General features: G+C 33.2%; 2 protein-coding genes across 2 annotated transcripts; one reads left to right on the top strand and one right to left on the bottom strand.

Moving 5' to 3' along the window:
- Nucleotides 1-751: 751 nt before the first annotated feature.
- On the bottom strand, nucleotides 752-2,519 carry LOC124936393 (cytochrome P450 78A5-like). The gene is made up of 2 exons (XM_047476891.1): nucleotides 1,529-2,519; nucleotides 752-1,364 (listed from the first exon to the last, which is right to left on the bottom strand). The coding sequence occupies exons 1-2, from the start codon at nucleotides 2,507-2,509 to the stop codon at nucleotides 768-770; spliced, it is 1,578 nt and encodes a 525-aa protein (XP_047332847.1). The 5' UTR covers nucleotides 2,510-2,519; the 3' UTR covers nucleotides 752-767.
- Nucleotides 2,520-9,988: 7,469 nt separating this feature from the next.
- On the top strand, nucleotides 9,989-11,756 carry LOC124936324 (cytochrome P450 78A5-like). The gene is made up of 2 exons (XM_047476811.1): nucleotides 9,989-10,979; nucleotides 11,144-11,756. The coding sequence occupies exons 1-2, from the start codon at nucleotides 9,999-10,001 to the stop codon at nucleotides 11,738-11,740; spliced, it is 1,578 nt and encodes a 525-aa protein (XP_047332767.1). The 5' UTR covers nucleotides 9,989-9,998; the 3' UTR covers nucleotides 11,741-11,756.
- Nucleotides 11,757-16,351: the final 4,595 nt, after the last annotated feature.

Raw genomic sequence — 16,351 nt, 5'->3', positions numbered from 1 at the left:
TCATCATCTTGCATCATCGCCTAAATTTGAACAAATCATTAGTCCTCGTTGTCAGTTGACGTCACACAACGCACATCGTGTGTCACATCCAAATATTATTTTAAATTGTCAAAATTTTCAAATTAAAATAGAAACTACAATGTGACAGACACGTGAAACATAGTGTTGGAGCCAATGATTCTAATTTTGAGCTCATCGCCCCCATTGTTTCGAGATAATACTCTATGTACGTTGTAGACTTATGTGCAAATATTAGCCAAATTGGAAAGACGATATGTTTAAAATTTGAGTGATGGTACTAAAGAATACACCTAGGTACACCTCATTTTCGATCAATAGTTTGATTTAAAATTTTATCAACTTTCTTTTTTATACATTAAATTCAAATAAAATCGAAATTATTTTTATTTTATAAATTTTAAATATAATATTATTGATAATCATGATAAAATATTAATTTTTAAATAATTGATCAGTCTAATTAGATATTTTTTAAAATTCCCAAGAAGCCCAATTGAAAATTATTATTTATTAAAAAAATGTTTGGGTTTGAATAAAAGACATAATGCAACCTTTTATAGTTTAAAACATAAAAGAAACCATTACTAACCAAAGATAGATAATCCATTAATATCATACACCACAAAACATACATCTCCTTCCGTTTTATTTCAACATCCATAACACATGACATACAAAGTCTGATATCTTCCCTACACACAGCTTACAAACTCATGGTTGAGATCAATTCAAACAGAGAAATTTGTCTAAGCCCTAACGACGGCCTTGCAGACCAGAGGGTGTTCCATCTCCATGGAAAGCTTAAGAACCTCAGACAAATCAACAGCTTCATCCTCGACAGGCATCCATTTGAAGTTCTGAAGCATCTGTCCAAGCCATAGTTGAACAGTTGCCAAACCCAAGGCTTTCCCGGGACAAACCCTCCTTCCGGCGCCGAAGGGAGCCAACCTTAGATCAGAACCCATGATGCTAACTTCCTCCTCAACAAACCTCTCGGGCCTGAACACGGCGGCGTCAGCCCACACCTTCTCGTCGTGGGTTATAGCCCACATGTTGACCATGGCAGTAGTTCCGGCAGGGATAAAGTGACCGCCGGCGAGTTTGGTGTCGTGAATTGCCAGCCTTGCCCATGAGAGCAGAGGACCCGGAGGATGCATCCTGAGTGTCTCTTTGACAATAGCCTGGAGGTATGGTAGGTTTTGGATGTCCTGGTCGGTTATCGGTCGGTTTAGGGCGTCGATTTCGGCCTGAGCTTTGGATTGTATGTCGGGGTGAAGGACCATTCTTGCGAGAATCCATTCAAGGAGAATGGCAACTGTGTCTGTTCCTCTGAAAATCATTTCCTGAAATAAATAAATAAAGAGTCGTCAGTCAAGTCAGAGAGAGATTGAAATCTTGTTTACTCCATCATATCATATCATATGCTGCTGCTTATAATTAATGATTCTGATTCCAATGTCGACTTAATTTGGATACAGATTAAGAAGAAAAAAGAAGAATATATTACCCAAAGAACAGCAATCATGTCAGAGTCACTGAGCTTGTTCTCATTCTCCAAATCAAGCAAAACATCAACAAAATCACCGGAGCTTTCGACGTCGGTTACAGCACCGTCATCATTCATACGCTTCATCTTGTGATCATCAATGATCTTACCAACAAAAACATTGACCCTGTCAACCAAAGCCTTGCATCTCTTCCTCACACCTTGAAGATCCATCCAACCGAGAAGTGGGAAATGATCGCTCCAGTTAAAGATACCCAACAGTTCATAACCTTCGCTAACAAGGCTTTCAAGCTGAGCAGACTCGGCTCTGTTTTGATCAAACTCGTAAGATTTCCCAAACACGGTCATCATCACATTGTTTAACGATCCGAAATGCAAGATGCTTTTGATTCCAACACGACCATCTACAGCCATGGAACTCTTCACCTGATTAACCATCTTAAGCCCAGCCTCAGCGCGGAACTCACCCGCAGCGTTGATACGTCTGGGACTGAACAGATAAGTGGCCGAAATCCTTCTCAGATTTCTCCAGTACTCACCGAACGGAGCGAACCCCATCGCCCGGTGAAAAAGAAGCTCGTAAGCAGATTCTTTCACCGGACGGTCGGCGAAGGCGGAGCTACTCAGGATTTCTTTGGCCGTTTCGGGTTCCGACGAGATAATAAAACGGGTGAAACCGATAGAAAACGCCATGAGCTGGGTGGCCTTTAAGCTTTCGGACAGCTTAGCCAGGGCACGGTGAGTGAGAGAGCCGGTGAAAGTGAAAACAAGGCCTAGTAAAGGTAACCCGGATGGGCCAGGTATGGCGGATCCCTGCTGGGACCCTAGTCGGCTCTTGGAAAGAGCCCATGCTAGACCGCCGGGAGCTAGGAACAGAAACGAAACGGCGGCGAAGAGAGAAGCAAACAGGATGAAATCAAAGGTCAGTAGAGAAGTGTAACCGGCCAAGGGCCCGAACAGGGAGAGAATTTCAGGACTCATTATGGAAACTATGGAGAGAGAATTGTTAGGTGGTGCTGATGAGAGTGTGGAGAAAACGGCGGTTAAATAGGAGAGGGGATGGGTCCCTCCTTTGTTAAGATTTAACCATAGTTAAAGAATTAAACTTATTACTTAAAATATTTATCTCAAGTTAAAATAGGTTAGTTATCTCTAAGATAAGGATAAAAGCTTTATTATTTGATTTTTATCTAAAATATTTATTTTTTTATTATTATTTTCACTTAAGAAAGTTTTATATAAATCTTTAAATCAAAAGATTATATATATATTATAAAAAGTTATAAAAAATAGTAATTTAATATTAAAAAAATTATTATAAAATTCCTTTTTCATCTACTTTTTCACTAACAAAAAATCATCTAAATCTAAAATATTTAAATCAAATTAATTATGTATATTATAAAAAGTTGGAAAAACAATAGGAACTTTTTAAATATTTATTAAAAAAATTATTTTTATTTTTTTTTCTAAGTCAAATAAAATTTTAGATAAAAATTAATTATAAAAAATAGAAAAAAAATTAGTAACTTGATCCAAATTGTAACGCCAAAAATCAATCATTCATAAGAATTTTTTTTATCACTCGATAATCGCATCCATAATTCACATTCCTCTCAATCCCTCTCGATTGAGACGAGTAACCAAAACGTTAGGATTGATTAGAGTGCATTTAAAAACGTCAATTTAAATTAATTTGATTTTTTTTAGTCATCTTCTAATTTATTGTTCAGAGATTATGGAAAAAAATATTTCGCATGTTCAAAAGCGTTTTAGAGATTCTAGTTTTGGTTCAAGGATTGGTTACACATGAGAAATGGCTACATCGCTATGTCTCACGTGCATGTCAAATGACAGTCTCTATTTTAAACTTTTGGTAATTTAAAAAAATATTATTTTACACCTTATTTATTTATTCAATATTAAGGAATCCCTCTAAAGATAATTTCAAACATAAATATGTGTCTAGTTTTGTATCATTATGTTATTGGGACATTCGTCTATGTTATTGGTCATAAATCTAAAATAATAAAATAAACTTATAATACTTGAAGTAACGAAAGCTAAAAAACAAATGTTTATGTCTTTTTTTTCTTTTACAATAAAAACACACTCAACAAGAGATTATACAACATAATATTTACAAACGACTTTAGGAGTTTTCCTTCTAAGGGTCTCCGTATAGGAATTGTCTTTCTTTGCTTGTGTAGAACTGTCCTCTAAAATCTTCCCATGTTCGGTATCTAAACAAAGACCTTTCAGTGTGTTTTTATGATCTCCTTTTTTATGTTGAGCGAATCTTCCACTTATTGTTGAAATCTTCCCCCTAACCCAACACAATAGATGTCCGTCTTACTTTAGGGTTTTCCTTAGGAAACTTCCTAAAATGCACCGGTCAAAAACATGGCATGGTTCCTGGTTTTACGTTATCACCTTGGAAAAAACTCGATTGAAATGATTTCCACGACAACAAATATGAAACTTTTTGTCTTTTTCCTCTTGACAACACCGCGTAAGGAAAAGACAACCTCTTACATAGCATTAGAGGCATGATTCTCTAGGTGGCCCTACGATCGCGTGGATGAATTGATTGTTTGTTGGTCTTTTACCTCGAGGGTTCTTCGTCGCCTCTCTTCCTGGAATCACCAAATGAAGAAACTATCAAGTTTTTTCTCTCTTTTAGATCGCTAGAGGAAGGTTTGGGAAAATCCACGCTCATGCCTAATCATTTTGGGAAGGGCTTTGTTAGGTCTGGATGCTTACCACATGGGCCTTGTTTGTTTTGGCAATTTGGGGTCTTGGTATTGTGTGCAATTTTCCTCGGTACTAGGCTAAGGTTCTTTGATCGAGGTGAGGGAGTTCTTGGTTGGAGTTCGGGAACCCTTGGTCGGGTGCAAAATACCTTGATCGGGGTGGAAAGAGCTCTCGGTCCTAGGCTAATCATAGGCTAGACTTGACTAAACCTGGGTTAATTTTCCTCGGTATGATGTAGGGGAGGGTTATATTTTTCCTCGGTCCTAAACTAACTCTAGGCTTGACATGGGCTAAGTTTCCTCGGTCGGAAATCGAACCTAAGTTAGAGTCTTGGTCGGTCGTCAAGAAAATCAAATTGCAGGTTTGATGTTTTCGATTGGGGCCTTATTCCTTTGATCAAAGTGCATTGTAAGCTTCGCCTAATACCGAAGATCATTTATAACATCATCCCGATGTATCATTCGATCGGGATGATGTCCCATTCAACTCAAACAATTTTGATATAAAAAATTTGTTTTTGAGTTTTAAGGTTTAATGAAACATAAAGAACTTGTCAATAGCATTCTTATGCTTCATATGGTTGAATGAAACCAAAACATGAACACTGGTTGTTCATCATTGTCGTTCGTCGCGAGGAAGAAGACAAACCAGGCGATAATGACGTCATTTCAGGCCAAAGCGTGGATGTTTGGGTGTTCTGTCTATGCTTGGGCATTCCGTTGCGTCTGGGCTAACGACGTTGAGTCACACATTAATTGTTCCTCTACTTTGCGAATGCGCGTCTCTTTCATTGTAGTGGGCGACACGACTATCTATTGTGCGTTGGATGATAATACAGCGTTCATCCGATGGCTGTGAGGTCTATTGCATTGATCTCTTCAGATTTCGGCTGCAGCAGATTCTGCCCTTTTCCAGCTTAGAGCTTGTTTGAAATTATTTTTTATAATCCCTTTTTGCTCCATTTTCAACCTACAAAATATAAAATATTTTTTAATAAATATGACATTTATTTTGTCCATTTATTTTATTTTATTTTGTATATTTTTAGGGTTTAATGAATAATTTATATGGAATAAAATGGATACAACATTGATCCTAAATTATTTATTTTAATTCCCTTAATCTTCTTAAAATTAATTTGAGATAAAATGTGTACAAAATTTATCCCTAATTATTTAATTTTTTTTTTTTGCCATAACCTTAATTAATTGGGGCTTAATTATTACAATAACTAATATAATTATTTATTTAATCATGTTTTAGCCTTAATTTTAATTATTTTGATTTTATTTATTTAAAACAATTTATAAATTGGGTAAGTAAAATTTTAATCCTTACATATTCAAATTGAAAATTTTACATTTTAGTTTGACCAGTCTTGATTACTACTTGATTATCTATTTTCTTGATTTGAATTTGATCCTAAAATTGTTTCAAAGCTTTCTCCTAAAATCAATTTGAACGAATCAAGTTTAATAGAAAAAACCAAATTTGATTTTAATTTTTTTTAAATCGAATTAATGTTTTTGAGTTGTAGCTTATGAATTTCAATCCTAAAAGTTTCTTAACATCTTTTAAAAGACGTTATGAGTAATTTTGGATCAATTATAATTATTTTAAGGTATGTTTAACTCAAAAATAAAAAATTTCTAAAAATCTAGAAAAAACATATTCTTGAGTTGGCTAAAATTGATAGTCAATGTTCATATTTTGGTCTTCTTTCATTCTAACCTACACATTGAAGCTATTGGTGAGCTTTAACTGCTAAATGAAAGGCTAAAAACCATAAATCATATTTTTACTCCAGAACTTCTCAAATCAAATTGAACTTCTTCATGATTGATTGATATCTCTAGGAGTTGTTAAAAATGATTCATGAGATTAGATGAAGCTACTCATACCTTCAAATCGAATAATGGAAACTCCAATCAAAGTTCCAAAAACCTACAGTCGGTATTCTTGATGTTTGACCGAGGAATCTAAGCATTCGACCGAAAGAAGTGTTACCTTGGTCTGGTTTTTGATAGAGAAAACCAACCACTCCCTACATCCGATTGAGAATGAATTCATTCTTGTTTGGTTTTCAACTAAGAAAACCAGGCTAAAACTAACTCAAACCTGTGCGTCCAACCCGATTTGTAACCCGACACCTGCCTTAAGACCTATTTGTTTAGGGATTTTAAAATATTTTCATAAAGGCCCATTTGAATTATTTTTTTTAATTCTAACACCTTAAATTGATATTTTTAGTTCCTTCCATAATAATTATCGACATCAATCAAAGATACTAGTATTTAAATATTATTTTATAATTTTAAATGCAAGAAAAACACAGTCCTAGTGGTTTGTTTGGTTGCACTTTTAAAAATAATTTTAAAATAATTTTGAAAATTAAAAGTGCAACCAAACAAATCCCTAGGACGTGTTTTTTTTGCATTTAAAATTAAGATCTTGGGAAGCTATAAACAGCCTCCTGTGAGAAAAAAGAAGGCAAGAGATTCACTTTCAAACCCTAAATTAAGCTCTATATAAAAGTGTGCCATTAAAGTTTCAAGTTTTTTTTTTAATTTTCGAATTTTCGTGTAAGGCCTTAAGGATCTTATCTAGTCGTTCAGGAAGCTTCACTAAGAGTTAAAGAGTGTTCTCTAACTCCAAGTAAGCTTTCCATTGCACTCTATTTCGAAGTACCAATTTATATTAAAAAAATTATATTTCAGTTGTGTCAGTTTCATATACTACATGGTTGTTTGATTTATTGATTGAAAAACAATTCTAGGATCGTTTGTAAACTTTATATTGAAGCAAGACCCTATCAATCAACTTAAATCAGAAACTAAAAAATTTGAATTTGAAAATTTTCAAAATCGGGTTTATTGTTCTTGAGTTATTGCTCAAGCACAACAGTCTAGAAAGTTTTCCAACATATTTTTAATGATGTTATAAACCTATTTGGACCAGTTCCAATCAATCTCGATCATGTTTGATAAAAAACTAAAAATTTATAATAAGAAAAAGATCTAGTTCTTGAATTGGTCCAACTGAACAACCAGTGTTCATGTTTTGGTTTCATTCAACCGTATGAAGCATAAGGAAAATGTTGAAAAACTCATTGCGCTTCATTACAACCTCAAAACAAAAAACACGTTTTTTTGTAACAAAACTATTTGGTTTAAATGGAACATTTTCCCGATTGGATGACACATCAGGATGATGTTCAAAATGATCTTGGGAACTTTGTGAAGCTTCTCATGCCCTTGGATCAAAGGATCCGGGCCTAAAACAAAATTACCAAACCTACAATTTGGTGTTCTTGAGGACCGAGAAACATAGTCCAGGTTTAGCTAGGACTGAGAAAAATTAGCCTAAGGCTAACTTAGAACTGAGAATTCCCACACCCAACTGAGAATCCTTCGCACTTAGGACCGACAATATTAGGCCAACCTAGGATCGAGGAGTTCTACATCCCGACTGAGGGATTTTTACACCCGACAAAGGGATTGTTGCACCGGACCGAAGAGTTCAACATCCCGATTGAGGGAGGGACTTTAGCACCCTAATCGAGAATTCCCGCACATCAACCGAGGGGGTTTCGACCTAGGATCGGGAGTCTTAACCCCGACCGATGAAAATAACACATATGACTGAGAGCACCGGTCCTATGATCTATTTGGTTCTACTTTTTAGTTTTCAAAATTATTTTTATAATTTTGGAAACCTAAACCATTTTTTAAAAATCCAAAAAAATAGAAAAAGTTTTAAAAATATTTTTAGAATATTTTCACACCGAGGGACCTTTTTTCAGAGACCGAACATGGGGAGAATTTAGAGGACAACTCTACACAGGTGATCCCTATTCAGATACCAATAAAAGGAAAACTCCTAAAGACGTTTGGAAATATTGTGCTGTAAAATATCTTGTTCGGTTTTCGGGTTATTCGAGTTTTCGGTTCGGGTTCTTCGAATTTTAAATTTTTTAAGCAAAATCGAAAACTGAACCGATTTGAATAAATTCGAATTCGGTGAATTCGAATTCGGTTTGAATTCGGTCGGATATTCGGTTTAGACCAAATAAAGAACATCACATACCTATAAATTTTTTTAAAGAGTTAACAAAATAAATAAGTTGTTAAAGAGATCTTATTTACTTAAATTATAAAAAAAAATATAAATCACGCAAACTTAACATAGTGACTAACACTAATATATATTCGACAATTGAACGACGAAAGTAAAATAGTGTCGACGATGACAATATATAGCGGTTGAGAGATGTGGACAGCTAGAGAAAGGAAAAAATGAATGAGGGATTATGGATTTAATTTAGAGATATAGTAGGAGGCCCATAATAATTTAATATATAATATGTAATAAGTTATATAATACATAATAAAAATAAATAATAAAATTGAATTCGGTTTTCGATTTGGTTTTCGAGTTAAAACCTAAACTCGAAAACCAAACTGAAAATCGTATTTGAATTCGAATTGGTTTAAAATTCGATTCGAAAACCGAACATGTAATTCGAATTCGGTTTATTCGAATTCGGTGAATCCGAATTCGGTCGAATATTCGGTTCAGACCAAATATTGAACACCCCTAGTTCTACTATAAAAGAAAAAAGACAAACATTTGTTTTCGAGACTTCGTTACTTGTTTATAAGTATTATGAACTTTTTTTATTGTTTTAGATTTAGGACCAATGATGTAGACAAATTTTCTATTAACATAACAATACAAAATTAGACACATGTTTATGTTTGGATTTATCTTAAGACAGATGTCTTAGGATTGAATAAATAAATAAGACGTACACTAATATTCTTTTAAATGGCCAAAAGTTTAAAATAGAGACCGTAATGTGACATGCACGGGGACATAGCCATTTCTTACAACTAATCAAGCTTTGAACCAATAATATAATCTCTAAATCTCGTTTGAACACGTTCAATATTTTTTTCCATAATCTTTGAGTAGTAAATTTTGTGACGATTTTAAAAAAGTCTAAATTAGTCTAAATCGACGTTTTTAAATTTACTTTAGTCAATTCTAATATTTTGGTTCTCGTCTCACTTGAGACTCGAGAGACATGTAAGTTACGAAAGCGATTATCAAGTAAGGAAAACTTTCTCAGGAAGGATCGATTTGAGGCTTTACAATTTGATAAGTAACTATTTTTTTTCTATTTTTTTATAATAAATATAATTAATTTTTATCTAAAGTTTTATCTCACTTAGATAAAATATTTTAAACAAAAAAAATATTTATTTAAGTTCCTATTGTTTTTCCAACTTTTTATAATATACATAATTAATTTTGATTTAAATATTTTAGATTTAGATGATTTTTTGTTAGTGAAAAAGTAGATGAAAAAGGAATTTTATAATAATTTTTTTAATATTAAATTACTATTTTTTATAACTTTTTATAATATATATATAATCTTTTGATTTAAAGATTTATATAAAACTTTCTTAAGTGAAAATAATAATAAAAAAATAAATATTTTAGATAAAAATCAAATAATAAAGCTTTTATCCTTTTCTTAGAGATAACTAACCTATTTTAACTTGAGATAAATATTTTAAGTAATAAGTTTAATTCTTTAACTATGGTTAAATCTTAACAAAGGGGGGACCATCCCCTCTCCTATTTAACCCCCGTTTTCTCCACACTCTCATCAGCACCACCTAACAATTCTCTCTCCATAGTTTCCATAATGAGTCCTGAAATTCTCTCCCTGTTCGGGCCCTTGGCCGGTTACACTTCTCTACTGACCTTTGATTTCATCCTGTTTGCTTCTCTCTTCGCCGCCGTTTCGTTTCTGTTCCTAGCTCCCGGCGGTCTAGCATGGGCTCTTTCCAAGAGCCGACTAGGGTCCCAGCAGGGATCCGCCATACCTGGCCCATCCGGGTTACCTTTACTAGGCCTTGTTTTCACTTTCACCGGCTCTCTCACTCACCGTGCCCTGGCTAAGCTGTCCGAAAGCTTAAAGGCCACCCAGCTCATGGCGTTTTCGATCGGTTTCACCCGTTTTATTATCTCGTCGGAACCCGAAACGGCGAAAGAAATCCTGAGCAGCTCCGCCTTCGCCGACCGTCCGGTGAAAGAATCTGCTTACGAGCTTCTTTTTCACCGGGCGATGGGGTTCGCTCCGTTCGGTGAGTACTGGAGAAATCTGAGAAGGATTTCGGCCACTTATCTGTTCAGTCCCAGACGTATCAACGCTGCGGGTGAGTTCCGCGCTGAGGCTGGGCTTAAGATGGTTAATCAGGTGAAGAGTTCCATGGCTGTAGATGGTCGTGTTGGAATCAAAAGCATCTTGCATTTCGGATCGTTAAACAATGTGATGATGACCGTGTTTGGGAAATCTTACGAGTTTGATCAAAACAGAGCCGAGTCTGCTCAGCTTGAAAGCCTTGTTAGCGAAGGTTATGAACTGTTGGGTATCTTTAACTGGAGCGATCATTTCCCACTTCTGGGTTGGATGGATCTTCAAGGTGTGAGGAAGAGATGCAAGGCTTTGGTTGACAGGGTCAATGTTTTTGTTGGTAAGATCATTGATGATCACAAGATGAAGCGTATGAATGATGACGGTGCTGTAACCGACGTCGAAAGCTCCGGTGATTTTGTTGATGTTTTGCTTGATTTGGAGAATGAGAACAAGCTCAGTGACTCTGACATGATTGCTGTTCTTTGGGTAATATATTCTTCTTTTTTCTTCTTAATCTGTATCCAAATTAAGTCGACATTGGAATCAGAATCATTAATTATAAGCAGCAGCATATGATATGATATGATGGAGTAAACAAGATTTCAATCTCTCTCTGACTTGACTGACGACTCTTTATTTATTTATTTCAGGAAATGATTTTCAGAGGAACAGACACAGTTGCCATTCTCCTTGAATGGATTCTCGCAAGAATGGTCCTTCACCCCGACATACAATCCAAAGCTCAGGCCGAAATCGACGCCCTAAACCGACCGATAACCGACCAGGACATCCAAAACCTACCATACCTCCAGGCTATTGTCAAAGAGACACTCAGGATGCATCCTCCGGGTCCTCTGCTCTCATGGGCAAGGCTGGCAATTCACGACACCAAACTCGCCGGCGGTCACTTTATCCCTGCCGGAACTACTGCCATGGTCAACATGTGGGCTATAACCCACGACGAGAAGGTGTGGGCTGACGCCGCCGTGTTCAGGCCCGAGAGGTTTGTTGAGGAGGAAGTTAGCATCATGGGTTCTGATCTAAGGTTGGCTCCCTTCGGCGCCGGAAGGAGGGTTTGTCCCGGGAAAGCCTTGGGTTTGGCAACTGTTCAACTATGGCTTGGACAGATGCTTCAGAACTTCAAATGGATGCCTGTCGAGGATGAAGCTGTTGATTTGTCTGAGGTTCTTAAGCTTTCCATGGAGATGGAACACCCTCTGGTCTGCAAGGCCGTCGTTAGGGCTTAGACAAATTTCTCTGTTTGAATTGATCTCAACCATGAGTTTGTAAGCTGTGTGTAGGGAAGATATCAGACTTTGTATGTCATGTGTTATGGATGTTGAAATAAAACGGAAGGAGATGTATGTTTTGTGGTGTATGATATTAATGGATTATCTATCTTTGGTTAGTAATGGTTTCTTTTATGTTTTAAACTATAAAAGGTTGCATTATGTCTTTATTCAAACCCAAACATTTTTTTAATAAATAATAATTTTCAGTTGGGCTTCTTGGGAATTTAAAAAAATATCTAATTAGACTGATCAATTATTTAAAAATTAATATTTTATCATGATTATCATTAATATTATATTTAAAATTTATCAAATAAAAATAATTTTGATTTTATTTGAATTTAATGTATAAAAAAGAAAGTTGATAAAATTTTAAATCAAACTATTGATCGAAAATGAGGTGTACCTAGGTTTATTCTTTAGTATCATCACTCAAATTTTAAACATATCGTCTTTTCTACAACGTACATAGAGTATTATCTCGAAACAATGGGGCGATGAGCTCAAAATTAGAATCATTAGCTCCAACACTATGTTTCACGTGTCTGTCACATTATAGTCTTTATTTTAATTTTAAATTTTTCACAATTTAAAATAATATTTGGATGTGACACACGATGTGCGTTGTGTGACGTCAGCTGACAACGAGGACTAATGATTTGTTCAAATTTGAGCGATGATGCAAGATGATGAACCTAGGTACATGTGATCGATCATTCTCCCCGACAACGAGGTCCCTTTCGAGGGGTAGCATCATGGGAATGCAAAGAAATTCCCAATTGAGACGACGCTTTCTTTTAGTCGACAATATTTTATGCTCTCTAAAGAAACAAAATCCCGGTTACGATACTCAAGACCTAACTAGCGTCGTTCCCGAACGGTCAAGCCACGTCGAAAGCCTTTATGTGCCTACTATATTTATGTAAATATGTGTATGCATTATAGTTGAGATAAATGTCCATGAGTACATTCTGGCTTTTTTTTAAAAACAATGTTGCTTGTCTTTGTTGTTTGTTTTGTAGGTTGGTCCATGCTTGACGCCACAACATTTCCCATTCGGATCGCCCATCGCAAGTGTTATGGGCTTCACCAAGAGATGTTCAAGCTAAACGAGATGCCATCTTCCAAGGACGATTCCTTAGTCATGAAGGTCATTATTAACCACAAGTCACATCCATAATATGTTAAAATCTTGTATTGAAATTACATAAATATATTTATAAATTGATGTTACAAATAAATTAAATAAACTAGAATATACAAGGAAAGAAATCACAATAAAATATTGATTCGAGACATGAGCTTAACACATTTTCCTTAAACCAGTTATATTGTCTCCCCTTATGCTAGAGTTTATCGCAGATGGCTGTCTCATAGGATATAACGAATCTAAGAGTGATTCAACACCGAAATCACTATGCATCGAACTTGACAAAGTAAATGAATCAATCACCGAATTTCAACAGAAATACGAAGAGTCAAGAACTCGAAAAATACTCGGTTGAATGAAAAACTCGAAGAACACTCAAGAAAACAAAGAAATACCTTTTGAATTCTAGAGAGATAATGAAATGAGTGAAGAAGAGATGTGAGATATTTTATTTAAGAGTTCCAACATTAATGTGATATTTATAGCTGGAAATTAAATCATCATAATAAATTCAGTTATCAATCAACAAAACTAATAATTTATCCAAACTCTTAACGTTTCAAGATTTTTGGCATTAGATCTTATCCATTAGTATTCGATGTTATCCACTGACATTAAATTTCAAAAAAAAATATGAATTTGAATTTCGTATAAATTTATATTTATTTGGATTAAATTACATTTTATTTATTTATCCAAATTCATATTTTCATTTAATTAATGAAATTAGTATAAAATTCCAATAATCCCCACATTAATGGAAAATTGAAAGATTAATTCAACGGTTCAATAGTTGCATCCTATATAGGATAGGTAGGTGTAACCCTTTGAACTTTCTCTTATGAAAGTATATATATAACTTTACTAGCCTATTAGTAGACTCGATGTCTTTGAACTATTCTGTCATTTGTGTAAACAATTACATACTTTCACATAGAATTATTTCTGATACATATCTAGCTCTCATGGTTGTGTTCGTTTTGGCCATGAAACATGCGCTTGGTTATGTGAGAGAATCTAGAATTGAGCCGTGCAATTCTTTCGAATTGACCTCACTTCTCCCTCACATAGGTGATCTCTTTGCTCATAAAGAGTCATTAAAAGCGATATGTTTTATCCTCGTCAAAATATATATTGTTTTGTTATATGATTAATCCTCAACAATAAACTTTCAAGTCATTACAATTAGGTTGTCCTATTGAACCTAGTTCTTGGGATCTCCAGTCTGCAAAGGTTGGGTTTTACTTCTTACTAACTTATAGTAGGCTAATTTTTTAAAAGACTTTCAAACTAACTCTCTATTCAATAGTTTGGTTAGTGGATCCACAATATTATTCTTGACTAATATAGTCAAATTGGATAACTCTATTAGAGAGTACAGTCTATTGACATTATTCTAAGACGTGCATGTCTAAATTTTTCATTTACTCTAAGTTTGTCTAATTTCATGTCACAATAATTAGAAACTTCCTTTTAGACAATTTTGAAATATCTTCTAATAAGCATAGTCATTCATACATACTTATCATTTAAATATTCTTTTGTGAAAATATTGTTTACTTGGCTAACTAGTAGACAAAATATCTTTGAACTATTGTGCTTTCGTGTAAACGATTACATATTTCACAAAAAATATATTTTTCGTTAAAAGATTTTCACCCATATAGTTGCACTTTCAAGTGTAAATATATTCGTTTACACTTGTAGATGTAAAGTGTTTCATATCACTTTATCATTTGATAATAACATGATACCTTGTTTAGTACAACACACGTCCTTAATGAATTTAATTATTTTTATCATAATTTCCAACGATAAAAATATCGTATAAAAACACGTAATGAAATAACCACTTTCATTGTCTTCATGTATACACAATTAATGTCACATTTATTAACTTTTCAGTTAAAATAAAAATATGATAAAATTTTTCATATCATTATTGTAATATCGTTATAAGTCATAAAAAAACTTTAAAAGTCAAATTTTTTTATTAATTCATTTCATAAAATCTAATTTAAAGATATTTGCTCTTCATATTTGTATGAAAATAATATTAAAGAAAACGCATCTCTTAATTTTAAACCCTCATAAAATCAAATTGAGCATCAACTAAGCAAATTTAAACAAGACATTTTTTTGTTATGTTAAGTTGCGCAACTTTCTCTTTTGTAGAAAATATATTTCTCTTACATTAGACCATCCTTTTATTTATCATAATATACACAATAATACTTTGTGTTATTATCAATAAAAACATTTGCCCCCATATTCGTGTTGACACATTTTAAAACACACATTTATGTGAATTAAATCCAAAAATTTTTTAATTAAGAGATTACTACACAATTCATATGTTATACTTATCATTAAATTAATAAGATAACTAATATTATGAATATTTAATTAAATAAATTATTTATATATTTTCCATATAAGAGATTAGAATGTTTATTCATATATAAATCAATCTTCACATAATCTCTATATAAGAAACTATAATGTTAAATCAATTAAAATATTCATTTTAACATATTATTTCTATAAAAATAATTAAAATATTTAATCTAATAAATATTCATCATCATGTCACATTATTTCTACAAAAGAAATCATAATGTTCAAGCATTTTTCGTCAAAACCGCTGAACATTTATTTTTGGTTGCACGTTTGCATCCGATGATGTCGGCACATATGCCATATCATTTCTCAAATCAATTAAGATTGTTCCTTGTAAGACCAAATCAAATAAGAACTTATTATTGAGATCTAGAACCAAATAGGCCTCTATTAATATCGCATAATTATGAGTCTTCTTTTTTGCTATACAAATTCATTCTACACAACTCTTCAACTTCTTGGTCTCTAGTTTTATCGCTATTACGATATTCTATTTCCTTTAATTAAAAGAATTTATTCTTTTTCCTTGACTCAACTATGTCAACAAACAAATATATACATTTAAAATTGATATCTTAATACAATAATAAAAAATGTAGTATATAATATATATATATATATATATATATATTCTTATTAAAATAATTATATCGCTTAACTAATTTAAGAAGGTATATATAATTATTTTAAAACTGAATCTATATGTTTTAATTTTAATTACTATTAATAAATATAACCATTAATTTCTGAAAATTAAAAACTAACCTTTTAGTTACTTTTCTTTCATCATTAATAATAATTTTAGTAACCAACAAATATTTAATTTAAAAGAAAACAAATTATTGTTTTTTGATTAATTTTCAAGATAACTTTTTGTATATTGAACATACAATTTTTCTTTGAAAAAATTTATGACAACATAAATTACTTATAAAATTAAGCTTTTAACAACATAAAATTGTTAATAATCAACATATATATATATATATAATGGGACAACATGTAGCTCACAAATA

The sequence above is a fragment of the Impatiens glandulifera genome, chromosome 4 (assembly GCF_907164915.1).
Source record: "Impatiens glandulifera chromosome 4, dImpGla2.1, whole genome shotgun sequence".
Taxonomy (NCBI): domain Eukaryota; kingdom Viridiplantae; phylum Streptophyta; class Magnoliopsida; order Ericales; family Balsaminaceae; genus Impatiens; species Impatiens glandulifera.
Note: the sequence above shows the minus strand (reverse complement) of the source record. Positions and strands in the feature narration are given on the sequence as shown.